This window comes from Muscardinus avellanarius (assembly GCF_963383645.1).
Source record: "Muscardinus avellanarius genome assembly, chromosome: 19".
In the NCBI taxonomy this organism is placed as follows: domain Eukaryota; kingdom Metazoa; phylum Chordata; class Mammalia; order Rodentia; family Gliridae; genus Muscardinus; species Muscardinus avellanarius.
In genome coordinates this window covers 43,535,130-43,556,769 of record NC_137805.1, presented here as the reverse complement: position 1 = coordinate 43,556,769, position 21,640 = coordinate 43,535,130, and the positions used below count along the sequence as shown (strand labels likewise).

Genomic DNA, 21,640 nt, shown 5'->3' with positions numbered 1-21,640 from the left:
TGGTCCTGTCACACTCTGACGCTGCCCTGTGCCCCATGCTGGCTCCCAGCACGGAAAGAAGGCTGGGTCGTTGCCGGCCCCGGGGTGGAAGCAACACTGAGCCAGGAGAGAAGTGGCCGGGCTGTGTTGGGACAGGGCCAGCACCAGACTCCTGGCTCGGGACCTCGCCAGGGCCTCCGGTTAGAGCCGCGGAGGCCTCACTCCTCCACAGCTCAGGGAGCCAGGGCTGGTAACCACTGGTCCGTTCATCACGTCATCTCAGACCATGGTAGGGAGAAGAGAAGCACAGACAGAAGCAAAGCACAGCCATAGCAAAACCTCTGGAGCCTGGTCTGAGGCCCAGGTGACGTGATCACAGAGCTGTGTGTCGCTGGACGTGTGACTCCGTTCCTTAGTGGACACGTCTCCTCCGTAAGTGAGGATGGAGCACCAGCTCCAGCGAGCCTTGCTCTTTGGTCGCCCAGGAACCATTCCCCTTGTTAACCGTATCCTGAATTTCCTTGGGGACCTCGCACTATCTCAGCTGTGGTTTAGGAGGCTGGTCTCCCGCGCTCTGCTCCTGGAAGGGCTGCAGTCTGCACGTCCACCCCTTGCCTGGCCGCAGTGACCAGGTGGCCAGACCCGCAGCACCACTTTCCTGCTGAGAACATGAGGACACCTGAGCTGGCTGCAGCGGCCTTGCAGTTCCTCGGGGAGAACCTGTCTGCAAGTAGGCTGTCTCAGGAAGGCAGAGCTGAGCCGAGGGGCAGAGACATCCAGTCATGGAGATGTCGCTTGAGCCCCGTGACAAGCTGTACCTACGCCAGCCTGCCAGACTAATGAGTAAATTCTGTTTTGCCTAAACCAGTTTAGGTTGAAGTTTCTATTACTTGCAACCAAGAGCACCCTCACAGCTGCGCTCACTCCCACAGCTGATAAGCATTGAGCACGCGAATGAAACAGCAAAGCACTTAGATACCGTGGGACGCAGACGCCACAGCAGGTTAGGTGAGCGGGATCCAGCCACTGCGGGACAGGAATAGCAGGTGGGCTGCTCAGAGGGCAAAACAGCTGCCCGGGCCCCTCGCTTCTAGCCTCCCGCCAGGCCCTGTCCCCCATGTGGGGCACGTGGGCAGTGTCACCCGAGCACTCTAGCAAGTCCCCGCACCTGAGGTCACCCAAGAACTTCCTTGTTCTCGGCCACCTGCGGCGGCCAGCCCTGCACAGCACAGAATCGGGCCTGTGGGCGAGTGCTAAGGTTTATTGAAAGCGCTGAGCTCTGGGCTGGCTCCTGTTGGCGGTAGGTTGGTACCGTGAGGTGGTGTCCCAGGTCAGTCAGGGTTTGTGGAGGGGACTAAAGATAGCCTCGCTGATCTGGCCGGGTATGGTGTAGAAGACCAGGAGGAGGAAGATGGTGAGGAGCGCCAGCAGCAGCAGCAGCACCAGGATGCGCCAGTGCCGGCGCCAGATGAAGAAGATGAAGGTCTTCAGCGGGTTCACAAACCAGTTGAAGGAGGTCTTGGGCCGGCTGTTGGGGAGGCGGGGAGTCAGAGGAGCAGGAGGCTGAGCTGGCCACCGCCTCCCGCTGTTTAGCCTCCAGCCTCCTGTCCCCACTCACTTGGGCTTCTCCAGGGGCTCCGGCTCCTTCCGCCCCTTCCCCACGGGCCGTTTCTCCGCCTCCTCCACAGTCAGCAGCTCGAACTCCGCCTCCACCTTCCCCTAAGAAGACACTGCTGTGTCCTGGAGCAGAGGCTGAGCCCTCAACCCCGCCTGGGTCCCTGCCCCTGCCGGCCTCACACACCGTGAGGATGTAGGCGTTGCCGCCCGTGTCTGTGAACTCCAGGTCTTCGGGCCGGCCCTTCCTCCGCCTCTGCTTCCTTCTCTTCTGGCCGGCCTGAGCCTCCAGAGCCTCCTGCTCCACATCCTCGGCCTCTCGGGGCTTCACCACTGGCCACCAGCCTCGCAAGCGGCGGCAGCGGAACAGGTTGCACCTGGGCCTGGCCCCTCCTCGGGCCAGCCGCACTGAGCACTGTTCGGGGCCCCGGGCCCCCCGCACCATGTCTGGCAGCTGCAGCTCCAGGGATCCTGCAAGAGTAGAGCTCACTGGGTTAGCATGAGACCCAAGGGCAACGGCCAGGGGCGCAGAGGCAGCACACCAGGGTTGCAAGTTGGGACACCCAAAGCTAGAAATTCCTCTGGACTCCAGCATGGGGCTCAGGGAATTCGGGGTCAGGTCAGAGGACTGAGGCACAAACCGTGATGCCAGTGGAGGGCGTAATGGCCCTACGCGGTCAGAGCTTGATCAACTCGGTAATTAGGCCAGGGAACACGGGTCCAGGGCAGGGGTGGAATGCCAGGACTCAGGGGTTGGGTTAGAGCAGGGAGCACGGGCAGGTGGTGAGGGCAGGGGAGGGGTGTGCGCAGGGGCGTGGAGGGGCAGCTCGAGGCTGGGAAGCCTCAACATACCAAGGAAGTCGTTGGCAGAGACGCGGTCATAATCCCAGACCTGCAGCACCAGCACGGCCGGCTGCCGGAACTCGGCCTCCTCCAGGGCAAAGGGTCCAGGCCGGCGACGGACGCTCACCTCCCGCTCCGTGGGCAGGTAGTCGAAGCGGAACACAAAGCGCCAGTTGAAGTTTCCCTCCCCAGTCAGGGAGTTGAAGTGGACGTCTGTCTCCTGTTTGTCATGCTCCAGCCCCTTCACCCAGCTGGGGCCAGGGAAGGGGCAGGTCAGGGCAGCTGGGCATCAGGGCTGGGGCCTAGAACCCAGCTCCTGGGGGGCCTGGGACAGGGCGCTGGACTCAGCCAGGGGGCCTGAGCCCCGATGTGCGATCCCCACTCGGGACACAGCCATCTGGCCAGCCCTGCTCAGGCCTACCTCTTCACATAGATGTCACTTGACCTCTCGCCGGTGAGTGGATTCACATCATCCAGAACCACATCTTCTGTGTTCCAGATGACAACCCTGAGCTCATAGCTGGGGGTGAATCGGAGGATGCTTTTCAGACTCTGAAGAGGGGGCCTGAGCCAAGGCCACTGAGCACCTGGTGCCCAGCGGGGCGGCCAGGCCCCCTGTGGTCCCATGAAGAGCCGGTGCTGGTGTCACCTGCTCAGCCACAGCAGACGGCAGCAGGGCTGCACCTGCCCAGGCCAAGGGTCTCCTCCCATAAACGTGGGGTCTAGACCCTGAAACACTGAGTGTGTAGCATCGGATGCAGAGGCGCGCAGCTGAAGCGTCAGGACACTGACAAGAGTGCGTGAGCAGAGCAAGCAAGCCTGCAGAGGGAGTGGGGAGGAAGGGGGGCGGGCGGGGGGCTGCACAGCGCTCTGGGTTCCACCTTGTGTGGCCAGTCTGTGCCTGTCTCCTGCTTGCCTGAATAATAGCTTTCTCTTGCCCAGCATCAGTGTCCCCCAGTCTGTTGACAGCACTCTGATTTTCTGCCGGTGACACTGGTCACACTGTCATGCTATGATTCTGGTAGGCAGGCCCCTACCTGGTCCAGGCTTGGCCAGTCACCAGGACTGGCCAATTGGTGTATCGCAGCCCCTGGCTACAATGACAGGTTCAGGGAGCAGCATTTGACCCAAGTTGGTCTAATGAGGTGTTGACTATGAAGAGGCGTTAAACTTCTGTTCTAATGGCCTGGCTAGTAAGAGGGAAGCCAGGCACTGTTAGAAGCCACCTTGCCCCAGACTGCGAGTGGCGCCCCCAGAATGTCAACAAGGAAAGCAGAGCCCAATGGGAAGTGACAGCCCACTGACACCAAGCTCTCTCGGCAACAGCCTACAGAGAACCGCGCTCAGACCAGCTCAGGTGAGGGGCGTTTACGGAAGGGTGTTTGGAACCTCGGTTTATCAACAGGTCTTTGGGTAAAAAAAGAAAAGAAAAGAAAGAAAAGGAAGGGAGGGAGGGAGGAAAAAAGGAAGGGAAAAATGAAGGAAGGAAAGATGGCATGAAATGATTCAGCTACCCAAAGTCTACAGGCAGCTGTCTCTGCCTGCGTCAGTGAGGGCTTGGGTTTTCAGAGGACCCTCATACAGACAGTCCAGGTGTGCCCTGCCCTCAGGAGGAGGGGTCATAACTCGCTCACCTGATTGGCTGTCGAGGCTTAATGTCAACTGGGGGTGGGGCAGGCACGTCGCTGGGGAAGATGTCGACCCACAGGTGAAGGGATCCCTAGGAGGACAGTCTAGGCTGGAGGGTCTTGCTGGGGCCCCACCTCCCCTGACAGCCCTGGGGCCAACGCTGCGCCTTCCCCAAGTAGAAAGAAGAGCTGGAAGTGGGGTGGGTCAGGCAGATCCTGGCCGGGGAGGATGAAGGTGGAATCTGAAGTGAGGGGTCCAGGGTCCAGGGCAGGCTGAGGGTTGGGAGTCAGGGATGAGGGCCCAAAGCGGAAGATTGAGATCAAAAGTAAATGTGAGCCAGCATGATGGTGCACACCCGAATCCCAGGACTTGGTAGGCTGACAGAAGGAGCAAAGTAACTTAGTGCCAGCCTCAGTAACTTAGTGCAGCCCCCTGTACCTTAGTGAGACACTCTTTCAAATTTTAAAATAGAGCTGCGGGTGTGGCTCAGATTCAATCTAAGTTGCAGAGGGATTCAATCCCCAGTACCATCACCACTCCAGGTTCAGATCTTAGTGATCTGGGATAGAGGTCAGGTTAGGAGCTCCAGTCTGAACCTTGGCGGACCGGTGGGGATACGCAGGCCAGAGTCAGGATGGGGCCTGGGCGCTCTGGACAGAGACCCAAGGCTCAGACTGGAGTGGGAGCGCTGGCGGCAGCATGAGGAGCCAGTCAGGTGGCAGCGTGTGCCCAGGTGGCAGGCTTGGAGCAAGGGAGTCCTGGGGTTCTGGGGTGCTGAGGACGCTCACACCTGCAGCAGCCCTGGGCTGCGGGGGTGGTACAGGGGCCGTGTTTCTACATGCTCAGGTACCAGCTGGATCCCAAGCCCTGGCATCTCCTGCCAACGCCGCAGCACAAGCAATGCCTGGGCCTCCTCGAAGGCTCCACTTGTCACCGCGGGGCCCCTGGCACCTGCAACGAGAGTCGTGTGAGCTTGGACTCCACACACTGCCCAACCCTGCTCCCTCCCCCGCCACAGAAGCTCTAAACTGAGGGGATAAAGCTCTTGGACTGGGAGGGCGAGTCTGCCTTGCACAAATGGTGTGTGTGTGGGGGGGGTGCTGCCATACAATTTTTCAGTGCAAAGCCTACAGTCAGAGGGACTAGGTTTGGTAGGGGCTACATAGCCTGTGCCCAGATCCTGTTTAGAGACTAGACCAACAACAGCCTTCTGTAAGGCCTGAGCTCCATCTGCAGCCACATGCGCTGTATGAATGTTCCATAGGGCTGCCCTGAATTATGGGAACGTGCGTAGCTGTGGCTCTGAGGGGTCCACTTAACACCCACTGTCTCCCTGGCATGGTAGCACGTGCCTGTAATCCCAGCTACTCAGGAAGCTGAGGTAGGAAAATCACAAGTTCCAGACCAGCCTGGGAAACTTACTAAGACCCTATCAATCTCAAAAGTTTAGGGCTGGAGATGTAGCTCAGCGGTGGCATGCTTTCCTAGCATGCGTGAGGCCCTAGGTTCAATTCCCACTACAGCAAACAAATCAAAATAAAAGTTTAAAAGGAGTTGGGGAACTGGGCGTGGTGGTTCAGAGTGTGAGACAAGAGGATCATAGGTTCAAGACCAGAATCAGCAACTTAGCCTCTGCAACTTAGTGAGACCCTGTTTCAAAATACAAAGAGCCAGGCATGGTGGCACATGAGGCTGAGATAGGAGGATTGTAGGTTTGAAGCCAGCCTCAGCAACGCTATTTCAGAATAAACTAGGGATGGGGGGTGTATCTCAGAGTTGACATGCCCCTAGTATAATTAATAATAATAATAATAATAATAATAATAATGAATGATGATGCCTGGGGGTATAACTCAGAGGTAGAATGACCTTTGGTTCAACCTCCAGTGCCTCTCCATCCAAAAGAAAGAGGCGGCTGGGGATGTGCTCAGTGGTAGACACTTGCCTAGTTTGTACAAGGCCCTAGGATCAACCCCCAATACAAAAAGAGATCATGTCCCAGCATCCCTGTACCTCATCATTATTCACCCAGACTCATGCGCCTTGCTTTCTGCCTTCGGTCACTCTTGGGGGACACACTGCACTGCACCTGGGCCCCCGTACCTTGTTCTGCCACCATCTTGCTCCCTTTCTTTGCCCAGCAGAGAGGGGCTGGTACCTGGGGGTGGAGTCTCAGGCGGTGTCAGAAAGACTTTGCTGCCCACCTTGACAGCATCTGCTCGGTACTCGGGGCCTGGGAGGCTGCAGCGCTGGCACAGCCCCGCCAGGATCTGCGAAGGCCGAAACGCATCCCGCCAGGCATTGTAGCCATCCCTGCGGGCAGCAAAGGAAAATGCCCCAGCTGGGGCCAGGGTGCGGACACAGGCGGGCACAGGACCAGGGATGAAGACCCTCAAAGTCATGGGACCCAGGTTCAGAACCACAGTGGGAGGCAGGGTTACAATGAAAATCAAACATGTATGCCGAGCTGGGTATGGTGGCTCATGCTTGGAATCCCAGTTCTTGGGAGGCTGAGACAAGAGGATTGCAGGTTCAAGAACAGCTTCAGCTACTTATTGAGGCCCTCAGCAATTTAGTGAGACACTGTTTCAAAATAAAAAATAAAAGCCAGGCGTGGTGGCACACGCTTGTAATCCCAGCATTTGGGAGGCTGAGACAGGGAGATCACAATTTGAGGACAGCCTCAGTTCCCTAGTGAGGCCCTTTGCAACTTGGTGAGAACCTGTTTCAAAATAAAGAATAAAAAATAGGACTGGGGGTAGAGCTCAGAGGTAGAATGCCCCTGGGTTCTGGCTCCAGTACTATAAAAAATAATAGGATTGGGGATGTGGTTCAGAGGTAAAATACCCTAGAGTTCAAGCTCTGGTATCAAAAAACACACAAACTGAAAAAGGGATCTGTGCCCGGTGCTTTTACAAAGGAGGTTCTGCTATCTCTCTCTTTGGCAGCTGAGGGGACTGAGGCTCAAAGAGTCAAGCGACTCATTAGTTACAGGACCCAACACCCAAGCCCACGTCTGGCCACGGAGCACTAAAGTCTAGAAGGGGAGTGGATGGTTCCCTTCTATGAAATTGTAGAATCTGGAGATACAAATGGGAATTTAAGCTTGAACATGTTTGCTCAGAGATGAAGACGCTTCCAGAGGGACCCTGCCACACTCACACATCATACTGGGAGGCCAGCCCACAGTTTGCTCTATGGTGGCTGTAGAAACGGTTTTCCAGATCAATGTGGGTCTCTCCAATGAGGTCATCAGAACCCACGAGGTCATGGTCAAAGATGGCCACGGTCAGTTCTGGCTCAGCCGGGAGAGACAGGCTTAGCTCCAGGACCCTGGCCAGGAGGGAAAGTGACTGAGAATAGCGCTACATCCTCAGAGGTGATGGGGAGGGGGTGTCCCCTCTCCTGCCATCACAGAGCCCTTGAGCCGCGGGGCTGAATGACCAAGTCGCTCCCCCGTTTCAACCCCAGGGCCCAGCCTCACTCTCCGAAGACGGGGTTGAGCTGCTTGGGGATGTAGCGCTCCTTGGTGTCCTGCCGCTCCTTGCCCGCGCTCACCACCACGTAGGGGTCTGCCTTGCCATTGGGGTCTGCGGGAGCCAGGTTGGTAGCCTAGGGGCATGGCATGGAATTGGGAGAAGTGGCAGTGGCAGAGCCCAAACCCTTGGACCTAATCTCAGAGTAAGTGTAACAGAAAGGAACCAAGAAGAGATTTCCCATGGAGAGGTTAGACAGGATGACTTTTCAATTAGTTATGAAATATGTAAGACATACAAATAGCTATAATGAAAACTATAACAAGACAAAATATCTGGAAAGATGTTTAAGGGACTTACTATTCAACTGATAACTATGGTATTGATAGACATTTTTTCTGTGTGTGGTGCTAGGGAGGAACCAAGGGGCAGTCTAAATTTGAGCTGCACCCACTATCCTATTTTATTTTTTGCGGTATTAGGAATAAAATGGGCATTTTACCCCTGAGATACACCCCCAGCCCTATTTTTTATTCTTTATTTTGAAGCAGGGTCTCACTGTGTTGCATAGGTCCTCACTAAGTAAAGGCTGTTCGTGAACCGCAATCCTCCTGTCTCAGCCTCCCAAATAGCCAGGTTACAAGCTTGTGCCACCACACCTGGCTCTAGACTTTTATTTTTTATTTATTTATTTTTTGGTGATATTGGGGTTCCTGGAAACCCTTCTACCTCTGGGCTACACTCCCAGACCTATAAGCCAGTGAGCCTGGCTTTGAACCTACGTGATCCCGTCTCTGCCTCCCAAGCGCGGGGATTACAAGCGTGTGTTACCACGCCCGGCTTGACTTTTATTTTTTATGATGAGTATATTTTACCTTTTAAACTGAGAGTATTTTAACTAATTTTTTTTTTTTTTTTTTTTTTTTTTTTGCTGTACTCGGAATGGAATCTAGGGACATTCTGCCTCTGAGCTATACCCCAGCCCAATATTTTATTCTTTATTTCGAAACCAGGTCTTACTATGTTGCAGAGAGCCTCACTAAGTAGCTGAGGCTGTCCGTGAACCTATGATCCTCCTCTCTCAGCCTCCCAAGTACCAGGATCACAAGCGTTCACCACGACACCCTGCTTAACTAATCTTTAAAAAATACATTGAGCCGGGCGTGGTGGCGCACGCTTGTAATCCCCGCTCTTGGGAGGCAGAGACAGGAGGATCGCGCAGGTTCGAAGCCAGCTGCGCGCGCTGGTTTAGGAGACCCTGTTTCCAAATAAAAAATGTTAAAATAGGTCTGGGAGTATAGCCCGGGAGGTAGAAGGGCTTCCAGGAACCCCAGTACCACCAAAAATAAAAAATAAAAAAAATAGAAAATAAAAAATACATTGAGCTGGACATGGTGGTGCATGTTGGGAGGCTAAGACAGGAGGATCACAGGTTCAAAACCAGCCTCAGCAATATTGGGAGGCTCTTGGAAACCTAAGAGATCCTGTTTCCAAATAAAGAATTCAGGCTGGGGACATAGTTTGAAGGTAGAATGCCACTAGGTTCAATCCCTATTACCAAAGAAGAAAGAAGAAAGAAGGAGAAGGAGAAGGAGAAGAAGAAAAAGAGAGAGACAGAGACATTGAATCCAAGCATGGTGGTACACACCTGTAATACCAGTACTTGGGAGACTGAGACAGGAAGATGACAGGTTTGAAGAAGCCCTACCAATGTAGTAAGTCTCAGCAACCTAGCAAGACCCTGTTTCACAACAAAAAATAAAATTGGACTGGGGGTATAACTTGGAGGTATAATGCCCTTAAATTCAACTGAGCGTGGTAGTGCATGCTTGTAATCCCAGCATTCGGGAGGCTGAGACCGGAGGATCACGGTTTGCGGACAGCCTCAGCTACTAAGTGAGGCCCCCTACAATTCAGTGAGACCCGGTTTCAAAATAGGGCAGGGGGTGTATCTTGGAGGTTGAATGCCTCTGGCTTTCATCCCCAAACCCATATACAAAAATAATAATAATGCCCTTAAATTCAATCCCAAGTACCACAAAAATAATAATAAATAAATAAATAAATATAAATTACTAGGGTGTAAGCTCAGAGGTAGGATGTATCTGAGAGAGAAAAAAAGAAAAACTGAGCATGTGCATGCCCAGCTAATAGTAAGACTCTACCAACAGCCGCCAGGCGTGGTGGCGCACGCTTGTAATCCCAGCATTTGGGAGGCAGAGATCGGAGGATCACGGTTCACGGACAGCCTCAGCTATTTAGCGAGGCTCTTCACAACTCAGTGAGCCCTGTTTCAAAAATAAAAGACTAAGCCGGGCGTGGTGGCGCACGCTTGTAATCCCCGCTCTTGGGAGGCAGAGACAGGAGGATCGCGCAGGTTCGAAGCCAGCCGCGCGCGCTGGCTTAGGAGACCCTGTTTCCAAATAAAAAAGTATAAAAAATAGGTCTGGGAGTGTAGCCCGGAGGTAGAAGGGCTTCCAGGAACCCCAGTACCACCAAAAAATAAATAAAAAATAAATAAAAGACTAAGCCGGGCATGATGGCGCACGCTTGTAATTCCTGCGCTTGGGAGGCGGAGACAGGAGGATTGCGCAGGTTCCAAGCCAGCCATGGTGGCTTAAGAAACCCTGTTTCCAAATAAAAATATAAAAATAGGTCTGGGAGTGTATCTTGGAGGTAGAAGGGCTTCCAGGAACCCCAGTACCACCAATAAATAAATAAGACTAAAAAAATAGGGCTGTGGGTGTAGCTTGACGGTAGAATGTCCTTGGGTTCTATCCCCAGTACGCAAAAAAAAAAAAAAAGACCCTACCAACAAATTGAAGGCCCCTAATTAAGTTTACCTGATTTCTCTTCTCATCCCTGAAGTCAATCAAACTCTTTACTTAGGATTAATCACATTTGTACTTTATACTTTTATTACTATATATATATGTGTGTGTATGTATATATGTGTATATGTGTGTATATATATGTATAGTATATATATATATATATATATATATCTTTTGCGTGTTTTTTTCTTTGTGTGTGTGTGGTACTAGGGGTAGAACACTAGGGCTTTCTACCTCTGAGTTACATCCATAGCCCTATTTTATTTGCCCACAGTACTGGGGATTGAACCCAGAGGCATTCTACCTTGGAGCTATACCCTCAGCCCTATTTTCTAGTCTTTATTTTAAAACAGGGCCTAACTAAGCAGCTGAGGCTGGCCATAATCCTGCGATCCTCCTGTCTCAGCCTCCAAAGTACTGGGATTGCAAGCATGCACCATCATGCCCAGCTCTATTTTACTTTTTATTTTAATATTTATTTATTTATTTATTTATTTATTTATTTATTTATTTTATTGTTCTTACAGATTTAACCCAGGGGCATTCTAACCTCTGAGATACACCCTCGGCCCTATTTTTTATTCTTTATTTTGAAACAGGATCTCAGAGAGCCTCACTAAGCAGCTGAGGCTTTCCGAGAACAGCAATTCTCCCATCTCAACCTCCTGAATGCTGAGATTACAAATGTGTGGCACCATGCCTGGTTTATTTTTTATTTTTGAAACAGGGTCTCACTAAGTTGCATGGGCCTCATGCTTCTGAGGCCGGCCACAAACCTGTGATGCTCCTGTCTCAGGCTTCCAAGTATTGGGATTACAAGTATGGACCACCACACCCAGTAAGAATCCCTATACTTAAAATACAGAGCTGAGGCTGGGTGTGGTGGGGCACACTTGTAATCCTAGTACTTGGGAGGCTTTGACAGGAGGATCACAGGTTCACAGCCAGCCTCAGCAACTTAGTGAGGCCTTGTACAACTTAGACCCTGTTTCAAAGTAAAAAATAAAGTAGGGTTGGGAATGTAGCTCAGAGATTAAAATACCCCTGGGTTCAATCCCCAGTGCCAATAGAAAATACAAAATAAAAAAATAGAACATGTAGCTGGGCGTGGTGGTACACACCTATAATCCCAGTACTTGGGAGACTGAGACAGAAGATTGCAGGGTTGAGGACAGCCTCAGAAACTTAGTGAGTCCTCCTGCAATTTAGTGAGATCCTGCTTTAAAATTTTTTAATTATAAAATAAATAAGGCTGAGGGTGTAGTTCAGAGGTAAATGTCCCTGGGTTCAATCCCCAGTTCCAATCAATCAATCAATCAATCAGAAAGATAAAAGCAGAACCGGGCATGGTGGCAGACACTTGTAATCCCAGCATTTGGGAAGCTGAGACAGGAGGATCGTGGTTCGCAGCCAGCCTCAGCTACTTAGCGAGGCCCTTTGCAACTCAGTGAGACCCTGTTTCAAAATAAAGAATAAAAAATAGGGCTGGAAATATAGCTCAGAGGTAGAATGCCCGTGGGTTCCATCCCCAGTACCAAAAAGAGAAAGAAAGAAAGAAAGAAAGAAAGAAAGAAAGAAAGAAAGAAAGAGAAAGAAAGAGAGAGAAGCCAGCGTCTGCTCTGGTGATCAGGGTTGGGGCAGTGGGGGATAGAATAAGTCGATCACCTTGTTACTCCCTGAGATGCCTTTCAAAAAATCTAAGGGCCCTGCTGATCACATAAAAACCATAGCAAAGGAAGAACCCACAAAGATATCTGATAAGCCATTCTGCACAGGGACTCACGAGTCCTGCACACTAAATTTGCAGCCCCAGGAGTCTCTTAACTTTGTACCTAAGATTTCCCATTCAAAAAACAAAGGCGTTGGGCTCTGTGATCACTAAGGTTCCCTCCGAAGCCTTCATCCCGCGGGCTTCTTGTTCCTTACCTTTGCTGGCACCAGAGGCCTGCGGAGCCAGAGCTGCGGGTACTCACCTTTACAACATACACTCTGACCAGGAGCTTTACGGGCCGGTTCTGTGGGATTCCCCGGGAGATCTGGGGCCCAGAGAAGGACACTGCTTCCGACTCGGGGTAAATGAGGAAGGAGCCCTGGGGTAGAGGGAGAGAGAAAAGGCTATGGTAGGAGTTTTCCTCTACTTGGGAGGCTGAGACAGGAGGATCAGAGACTCTAAGCCAGCCCCAGCAATTTAGCAAGACCCTATTTCAAAATTAAAAAATAAGGTCAGCAGGCATGGTGGTGCACGCTTGTAATCCCCACGCTTGGGAGCCAGAGACAGGAGGATCGCGCAGGTTCGAAGCCAGCCTCGCTGGCTTAAGAGACCCTGTTTCCAAATAAAAAAATAAAAATAGGTCTGGGAGTGTAGCCTGGAGGTAGAAGGACATTCAGGAACCCCAGTACCACCAAAAGAAGAAGGAGGAGGGGGTGGGGGAGAAAATATAGGGCAGAGGGTGTAGCTCGGAGGCAGAATGTCCCTGGGTTCCATCCCCAGACCCATAATAAATAAATAAATAAATAAATAAATAAGCAAGCAAGCAAGCAAGCAAGCTAGGGGTATAGCTGGGGTATAAGTGGGAGGTAGAATTCCCCTGTGCTTAATCTCTAGTACTAAAAAATTAATTAAAAACAACAACAAAACAAAAAGAAAAAGAAAAAAAACCCCACAGGGTATGGTAGTACATGCCTGTAATTCCAGTACTTGGGAAGCTGGGACAAGAAGATACCAGGTTCAAGGACAGCCTCAGCAAGTAGTGAGACTCATCAGCCTAGCAAGATCCTGTTTCAAAAAATAGTAATAGGGCTAGGGGTGTAGCTAGAAGGCAGAATGCCCCTGAGTTCAACCACTGGTACCACAATAAATAAACTAATTAAAGGGCTAGGAGTGTGGCTGGGGAGGTAGAATTCCCCTGTATTTAATCCCTAGTACCAAAAAGATTAATTAAAAACAATAAAAAAGAAAGAAAGAAAAATGCAGGCATGATGATACACGCCTATATTCCCAGTACTTGGGAGGCTTAGACGGGAGGATCACAGGTTTGAGTAAAACCTCAACAAATCATGAGATTCTCATTAACCTAGAAAGGCCCTGTTTTAAAATAAAAATAAAGGCCGGGCATGGTGGCGCACGCTTGTAGTCCCCGCGCTTGGGAGGCAGAGACAGGAGGATCGCCCAGGTTCTAAGCCAGCCTCGCTGGCTTAAGAGACCCTGTTTCCAAATTTAAAAAATAATATAAAATAGGTCTGGGAGTGTAGCCCAGAGGTAGAAGGGTTTCCAGGAACTCCAGTACCACCAAAAAAAAAAAAAAAAAAAAAGCTGAGCATAGTGGTGCACACCTGTAATCTTAGTACTTGGGAGGCTGAGACAGGAGGATCACAGGTTCAAGACCAGTGAACAATAACTTAGCGAGACCCTGTTTCAAAATAAAAATAAACTAGGGCAGGGGGCATAGCTCAGAGGTAGGGAGCCCCTGGGTTCAATCCCTAATACTAAAAAAAGAGAGAGAAACAGAAAGAGACTGATTTCTCCTCCAGAATACCTGGCTCCTTTCCTTTCCCAAACACACCTTGAACTTGCCCACAAAGTGTCCAGAGCCCTCTTCCTCTCCGTCTCCATCCTGGCCCCCCTGCCCCCGGTACAAGGGAAACACATTCAGCCAGTCTTCAAAGTGGTTAAACTCCTCCTCCAAGGACCTGTTGTAGATCTGAAAGGCCAGGGCTTCAGTGGCCACCCGACAGCAGAGTCCGCGAGACCCCTCACCACACCCAGTCACCTTCAGGGTGGCGAGGCCCTGTCTCTGAATCACGGAGCCTTTGATATCAGCCTCACCCGGGCCCTGGGTCTCTCCATCCACAGAAAGAAGGTTGATGCCATCTGAAAACAGAAGAAAGCCCCAGGTGAGAAGTATCTGGGTGGGGAGGTGGGGCTGGACAGATGGGGCAAGAGCCAAACAGCCCAACTGCTTACCCGAATCCCCTGGATCGTCCATCTCGTCCTCATCAAAGTTGGACTGAAATTGAAAGGAAGCTCAGATTCTCCCCACCCCCCTCACCTCCCCTGTCCTCCGCCTCCTCCTCCTTCTCCTCCTCAGTCTTCCTCCTCCTCCTCCTCTATCTCCTCCTCCTCAATCCTCCTCCTCCTCTTCCCCTTCCCCTCCTCTCCTCCTCCTCCTCCTCCTCCTCCTCCTCCTCCTTCTTCTTCTTCTCCTCCTTCTCCTTCTCCTTCTTTTTCTTCTTCTTTGGTTTATTTTACAGTAGAGACTGAGCTCAGGAGCATTCTACCTCCAAGCCCTATTTTATTTATTTTGAAACAGGATCTCTCTGTGTTGCTGAGGGTGGTCTCACTAAGTTGCTAAGGCTCCCCTCGAACCTGAGATCCTCCTGTCTCAGCCTCCCAAGTAGCAGAATTACAAGTGTGTGCTGTCACGCCCAGATGGCGAATCGGAAATCCTCTGTTTCAGGTGTGTAACACAGTTTTTTTTTGTGTGTGTGTGTGGGTCTGGGGATGGAAGCCAGGGGCTTTTGACCTCTGAGCTACACCCCCTGCCCTATTTTTTATTCTTTATTTTGAAACCGGGTCTCACTGAGTTGTAGAGGGCCTCACTAAGTAGCCGAGGCTGTCGGGAAACTGCGATCCTCCGGTCTCAGCCTCCCGAATGCTGGGATTGCAAGCGTGTGCCACCACCACGTCTGGCTTTGTCACACACTTCTTGTTCAAAGATTCCACTTACCATCTAGTCCTGCCCCAGCTGAGACAGTGACCCCAGTCATGTGCGTCTGCTGAGCACTAAATGTGGACGGCAAATTGAGATGCGAGGGAAACATAAAAACACGGCAGATTTCTTTCTTTTTTTTTTTTTTTTTTTTTGCGGGTCTGGGGATGGAAACCAGGGGCATTCTACCTCCGAGCTACACCCTCAGCCCTATTTATTTATTTATTTATTTATTTTTTTATTTTTGGTGGTACTGGGGGTGGAACCCAGAGGCTTTCTACCTCCAGGCTATACTCCCAGACCTTTTTTATATTTTATTTGGAAACAGGGTCTCACTAAGTTGCTGAAAGCCTCACTATTTATTCTTTATTTTGAAACAGGGTCTCACTGAGTTGCAAAGGGCCTCACTAAGTAGTAACTGAGACTGTCCTCGAACTGCAATCCCCCCGTCTCAGCCTCCCGAATGCTGGGATTATGAGCATGCGTCACCACGCCCGGCTTACACACCAGATTTACTATGACAAATGCATGTAAAATAGCTCATTATTAATTTTTATGATTTCTTGGTAAAATTATGTTTTGCATATATTATGTTCAATTAAGTATATTATTAAAGTTAATCTCCTGTTTCATTTTACTTGTGTGTGTGTGTGTGTGTGTGTGTGTGTGTGTGTGTGGTGCTGAAGATTAAATCCAGGGGCATTCTACCTCTGAGCTACACCCCCAGCCTTATTTATTTATTTATTTATTTTGTGGAACTGGGGTTGGAACCCAGAGGCATTCTACCTTAGTGTTACACCCCCAGCATGATTTTATTTATTTGGAAACAAGGTCTCACTAGGCCGGTGAGTCTCACTACTTGCTGAGGCCGTCCTTGAATCAGCAATCCTCTTGTCAGATGTTCAAGTACTGGGATTGCAAGCCACCACTCCTGGCCTAGCCTTGTTTTTTTATTCTTTAACTTGAAACAGGGTCTCACTAAGTTGCTGACCACCTCACTTCGTAGCTGAGGCTGGCCAAAAACCTGTGATCCTCCTGTCTCAGCTGCCTAAGTACTGGGATTACAAGTGTGTGCCACCACGCCTGCCTATTATTTATTTATTTTTAATTTTTTTGTGGTACTGGGGATTAAACCCAGGGGCATTCTACCTCTGAGCTACACCCAGTCCCATTTTGTTTTTGTAACAGGGTATTACTACATTGATGAGAGCCCCACTAGTTGCTGAGGTTGTCCTAGAACCTCTGCTTCACCTGTCTCAGCCTCCCAAGTACTAGGATTACAAACATGTGCCACCGTGCCCAGCTTTTATTTTTATTTTGAAAGGGTCTTTTTTTTTGAAAGGGTCTGCTTATGCTTAGGTTAATGAGGGTCCTACTACTTGCTGAGGCTGTCCTTGAACCTGTGATCCTCTGGTCTCAGCCTCCCAAGTACTGAGATGACAGATGTACACCACTGTGCCGAGCTGCATATGTTTTTTTTTTTTTTTTTTTTTGGTGGTGGTGATGTGGTTACTGGAAAACCTTCTGCCTCCAGGCTACACTCCCAAATCTATTTTTCATATTTGTTTTAATTTGGAAACAGGGTCTCCTAAGCCAGCGTGGCTGGCTTCGAACCTGCGCGATCCTCCTGTCTCCTCCTCCCAAGCGCGGGGATTACAAGCGTGCGCCACCACGCCCGGTTCCTATGTTTTTATTGGACAGCAGGGCTCTAGATAATGGAACTGATAATCCCCAGCTTCTAAAATTGCGATAGAGATGACAAGAGGTGACTGTGTAAAGATCTCTGAAAAACTAGAGCTTTCTCTTTGATGAGAACTTTTTGTGTGTGGCACTGGGAATCGAACCCAGGGCCTCACAGGAGCGAGCAGGTGCGGCACTGAGCTGCGGCCTCATCCTTTCACTACTTCGAGACAAGAGCTCACGAGGTTGTCCAGCCCGGCCTGAAGCTTGCGGTTCCTCCTGCGTTGGCCTCCCGATTCGTGGGGCTTAAGGGCAAGCGCCATCTTTCCCAGTGAAGCCATTGTTTCATTACCCTCCACCCCCACACCTTCCCGGGCGCCCCTGCCCCACCTGCCCCTGCAGCTCCTGCAGCGAAGCGTGGTACTTGGACCACCAGTCCAGCTCTTCCGGGTCTGGAATGTCTTCCTCCAGCTCAGGGCCTTGACCCAGGAGGCCTCCTAGGGTGAGCTTCTTCAGGGGAGCCTGCGGGCGTGAGAACTCAGTCACTAACCCAGCACCACCCCAGGCCCCGCCAGCCCTCTCTCGCCCCATCACCTTCAGGAGCTGCGGGGACCGCCCCGCGCCAGCCAAGAAGGGGTCCAGGGACTTCTGTCCTGGAAGGGAAGAGACGATGCCATGAGGATGCTGTGTGAGCAAGGTCGGACTCCATGCCCTGTGGGAGGGTCTCCTGCAGCCAGCTCGACCAGGAACCAGAGGGCCCCAGGAGCGGGCCCCTAACCTCGAGGCCCCTCTGGCACCAGCTCCATCTCCTCCTCCACTGCTTCCTCCTCCGAGGGATCCTCGTGGCCCTGGAGTGTGAATCGCAGCATGCTGGGGACAATATGGGAGCCCACAAGGACGGTGCGGCCGAAGGCCCGGCGCTCGATCACCAGGATGCTGAGCGGGGGCTGCAGATAAGGCTGCTCTGGCAAGTTCTGCGGGCAAGAACATAGGAACTGTATCCCCAGAGAACAAGGGAAGAGGAAAGGCAGCCACAGAGACAGGTGGGGAAGCAATACACCTAAACCTGCACTCTAAGCCGGTTGTGCTGGTATATGCCTATAATCCTACTACTTGAGAGGCTGAGACAGGAGGATTGTGGGTTCAAGGCCAGCCTCAGCAATTTAGCAAGACTTTCAGCAACTTAGTGAAACACTGTTTCAAAATAAAAATGAGAACCAGATGTGGTGGCACAGCTTGTAATCCCAGCATCTGGGAGGCGGAGACAGGAGAACTGCAGTTCATGGACAGCCTCAGCTACTTAGTGAGGCCCTTTGCAACTCAGTGAGACCATTTCAAAATAAAGAATAAAAAATAGGGCTAGATAGGGCTAGGAAGCCGGGCGTGGTGGTGCACGCTTGTAATCCCAGGATTCTGGAAGCTGAGCCCCAAGGATCGCGGTTCACGGACAGCCTTGGCTACTTAGTGAGGCTCTATGCAACTTAGTGAGACCCTGTTTCAAAATAAAGAATTAAAAAATCAGGCAGGGGGTGTAGCTTGGAGGTCGAATGCCCCTGGGTTCCATTCCCAGATCCATTAAAAAAGAAAGAAAGAAAGAAAGAAAGAAAGAAAGAAAGAAAGAAAGAAAGAAAGAAAGAATTAAAAACTTGGGCTGGAGACGTAGCTCAGAAGTAGAATCCCTTTAGGTTCAATCCCCAGCACCACAAAAAAGAAAGAATGAATGAAAGAAAGAAAGAAGGAAGGAAGGAAAGAAAGAAAGAAAGAAAAAAAGAAGGCAGGCATGATGGCGCACGCTTGTAATCCCCGGGCTTGGGAGGCTGAGCAGGAAGATTGCACAGGTTCGAAGCCAGCCTCAGCTACTTAGTGAGGCTCTCGGCAACTTAGTGAGACCCTGTTTCCAAATAAAGTATAAAATAGATCTGGGAGTATGGCCCGGAGGTAGAAAGCCCCTGGGTTCCACCCCCAGTAGCACAAAAAAAAAAGAAAAGAAAAAAAAAGAAGAGAAAAGAAAATTCAACGTGTAACCTGCTCTCAACTTCATCAGCTGTAAACACAATGAGGTTTGCAAACTGAACACTGCTGCCCGTGAGGCAGAGACACAGCAGAGCGGTGGAGCTTTGCCTTAACTTAGTCCTCCGGCACTCTGGGTCCTCTGCTCTTTGTTCCCTCGCGTTGCACACAGTCACTGTCATGCCAGTTCATAAGCCCTTTAACCCAAAGCCTTTCTCTCACTGACTCCTCACACACTCCCTCATACCTAGTGTGTGTTCTCCAAACCAGGTTTTGTGCCCATGTAATTTTTCTTGGGTGTGTGGTGCTAGGGATGAAATTCAGGGGCCTTCTACCTCCGGGCTATACTCCCAGACCTATTTTATACTTTATTTGGAAACAGGGTCTCACTAAGTTGCTGAGAGCCTCACTCAGTAGCTGAGGCTGGCTTCGAACCTGCGCGATCCTCCTGTCTCAGCCTCCCAAGTGCTGGGATTACAAGCGTGCGCCACCACGCCCAGCTCTTTTGTACCCATTTTACACACAGAGAAACTGAACCTCAAATAAGACAAGTGATTTGATGAGATCGTAAGCAACATGGCCAGAATTTGATTCCAGGACCCCACAGTGCATTCTACCTGGGGGCTACACCCCCAGCCCTATTTTATATTCTTTTATTTTATTTATTTATTTTTGTGGTACTAGGTGTACCACAAAATACCCAGGGGCTTTTCTACCTCCAGGCTATACTTTTTTTTTTTTTTTTGCGGGTCTGGGGATGGAACCCAGGGGCATTCGACCTCTGAGCTACACCCCCTGCCCTATTTTTTATTCTTTATTTTGAAACAGGGTCTCACTAAGATGCAGAGGGCTGAGACTAAGTAGCTGAGACTGCCTGTGAACTGTGATCCTCAAGTCTCAGCCTCCCAAATGCTGGGATTACAAACATGCGCCACCATGCCCAGCTACTTTATACTTTTATTTGGAAGTAGGGTCTCACTAAGTTGCTGAGAGCCTCACTCAGTAGCTGAGGCTGGCTTCGAACCTGTGTGATCCTCCTGTCTCAGCCTCCCAAGTGCGGGGATTACAAGCGTGAGCCACCATGCCCGGCTGACTTCATTTTTTAATTTTGAGTCAGGGTTTTTGCTAAGTTGCCCAGGTTAGCCTCAAACTTGTGATTCTTCTGCCTCAGCCGCCCTAGTAGCTGAAATTACCGGCATGCACCACAATGCCCAGTTTCACTGCCAATTTTTGCAAATAAAGTTTTATCAGAACACAGTCCTATTCATTCATTTGCATATCATCTCTGGCTGTTTTCATGCAACAGCAGCAGAGTTAGTAATTGCGACTGAGATTGTGTGGCCCACAAAGCTAACATATTTATTCTTTTGTCTTTTACAAAGAGCTGGCTGGCCTTTGGATCCAGCAAAGTCACGTCCACTGCCCTCTTTGCCCCTCTACCTGGCGCTCCTCGCCCCAACTCACCACGGTTAGACACCTGACGAGCTCAGTGAAGTTGGGCTTCTCACGGTAGCTGGCCAGGACCTCAGACTCCACACGTTGCCCGGCCACTTCCAGCACCACCTGAGGCTGCTCCACCTCAAACAGGTGCACACGGCCGAGGCCCCTCAGCCCCCAGAACAGCACCTTGGGTCAGGAAGCGGAGAGTCAAGGACCTGCACCAGGAAGAGGGCCAGAGTGTGGGCAGCGAGGGGCTTGAGTGCCTGGTGCCACCTCAACTCGGAACTCCCTGAGCACTGGGCGCACGCTGGGTGGCAGGGACAGGCGTCCAGACAGGGGCTCGAGCAGGGGAGTCAGGTCCTGGGGCTCCACGTCCCTGGGCACTGATGGCTGCGGGAGAAGAGGTCAGAGGTCAAAGAAGAATCTGGCCAAAGAAGGGAAAGCCCGGGCTTGGGGCGGGGTATGGAGAGATTCTGGTGAAGGGCACGCAGGGGAAGCAGGTGAGGCAGGATTGGTGGGAGGGGAGAAGCCGAGCCCCGCAGGGAGGGACCGCTGCAAGAGGGACCCACCTGCCTGCTCTGGGGCTGGAGGCCTGGTGGGGCAAACTTAGAGGACGGTCACATGTGAGGTTGCTGGGGTCAGGAGGCCTGAGGAGGCAGCCCAGGACAGACCCGCAGCCTGTATTCTCTGGGGGTAAGGGGTGTGTGTGCACACCTGTGTTTTCTATTCCCTGGGGCTGGATGAATAAGAAGAGGGGCCTGCGGCTACACCATTGAGACCAGGATATTCTCACCTCCAGTCGACCACCGTACTCCAGTTCGATGAGTTCGAAGGTGGCAATGAGCTCCCCAGCCGCCCGCGGCCCCTTCCTCAGGGGGAAGAACTGCAGCTCAGGGGCCTGGTATGGGTCCTCCATCAGCTTTACCCTCGGGGCAGCCAGCGCCCTGCCCAGGAACACAGGGGGGCCCTGTGGGAGCAGAGCAGTAAACACAAAGGGAGAACGCGCTCAGGAGCCAGAGAAGGGCGGCCGGCTGGCAGGACTCACCAGCTTGTTGTGGTCAAAGACATTGACGATCACCAATGGAGGATCCTCCTGCAAGTGCTCCCGCCTCCCATCCACGATCAGCTGGTCAAATACCAAGAGCTCATCCCACAGCGGGCTCAGCGTCTGCTCCAGAACCTTGAGAGCCACGCAGAGAAGGGGGCGATGGCAGGTGTCAGAGGGCAGCGCCCCAACACAGACCCGCCCCAAAGTGAAACTTCCGATAATGCTTTTCCAAAAGGCGGAGGAGCAGAGGAAGTGGGAACACCGTTGGTTGGTCAGCTGCCCCTGCCAGCCCCGGCCCAGTCCTACAGTCAGCCCTGGCTAGACTCCTTTCCCCTAAGATGTCTGGTCAACACCATCCCCAAGTCAGCCCCATCCACT

At 51.5% G+C, this 21,640-nt stretch overlaps 1 protein-coding gene across 1 annotated transcript in view; it reads right to left on the bottom strand.

The window, feature by feature from the left end:
- Positions 1-1,314: 1,314 nt before the first annotated feature.
- Positions 1,315-21,640, bottom strand: part of LOC308277606 (fer-1-like protein 4) — a gene marked incomplete at both ends in the record, with an annotated part of 38,580 nt that continues 18,254 nt past the window's right edge. Inside the window, 21 exons of the mRNA XM_080716871.1 lie at positions 1,315-1,507; positions 1,598-1,698; positions 1,781-2,064; positions 2,446-2,687; positions 2,858-2,956; positions 4,071-4,156; positions 4,856-5,016; positions 6,224-6,378; positions 7,228-7,398; positions 7,550-7,677; positions 12,349-12,465; positions 13,939-14,076; positions 14,146-14,246; positions 14,340-14,382; positions 17,155-17,286; positions 17,359-17,417; positions 17,543-17,738; positions 20,239-20,400; positions 20,488-20,604; positions 21,008-21,181; positions 21,260-21,394. Of these exons, the coding sequence (XP_080572997.1) occupies positions 1,315-1,507; positions 1,598-1,698; positions 1,781-2,064; positions 2,446-2,687; positions 2,858-2,956; positions 4,071-4,156; positions 4,856-5,016; positions 6,224-6,378; positions 7,228-7,398; positions 7,550-7,677; positions 12,349-12,465; positions 13,939-14,076; positions 14,146-14,246; positions 14,340-14,382; positions 17,155-17,286; positions 17,359-17,417; positions 17,543-17,738; positions 20,239-20,400; positions 20,488-20,604; positions 21,008-21,181; positions 21,260-21,394 (2,994 nt within the window). The remainder of the gene's footprint in view (positions 1,508-1,597; positions 1,699-1,780; positions 2,065-2,445; positions 2,688-2,857; positions 2,957-4,070; positions 4,157-4,855; positions 5,017-6,223; positions 6,379-7,227; positions 7,399-7,549; positions 7,678-12,348; positions 12,466-13,938; positions 14,077-14,145; positions 14,247-14,339; positions 14,383-17,154; positions 17,287-17,358; positions 17,418-17,542; positions 17,739-20,238; positions 20,401-20,487; positions 20,605-21,007; positions 21,182-21,259; positions 21,395-21,640) is intronic.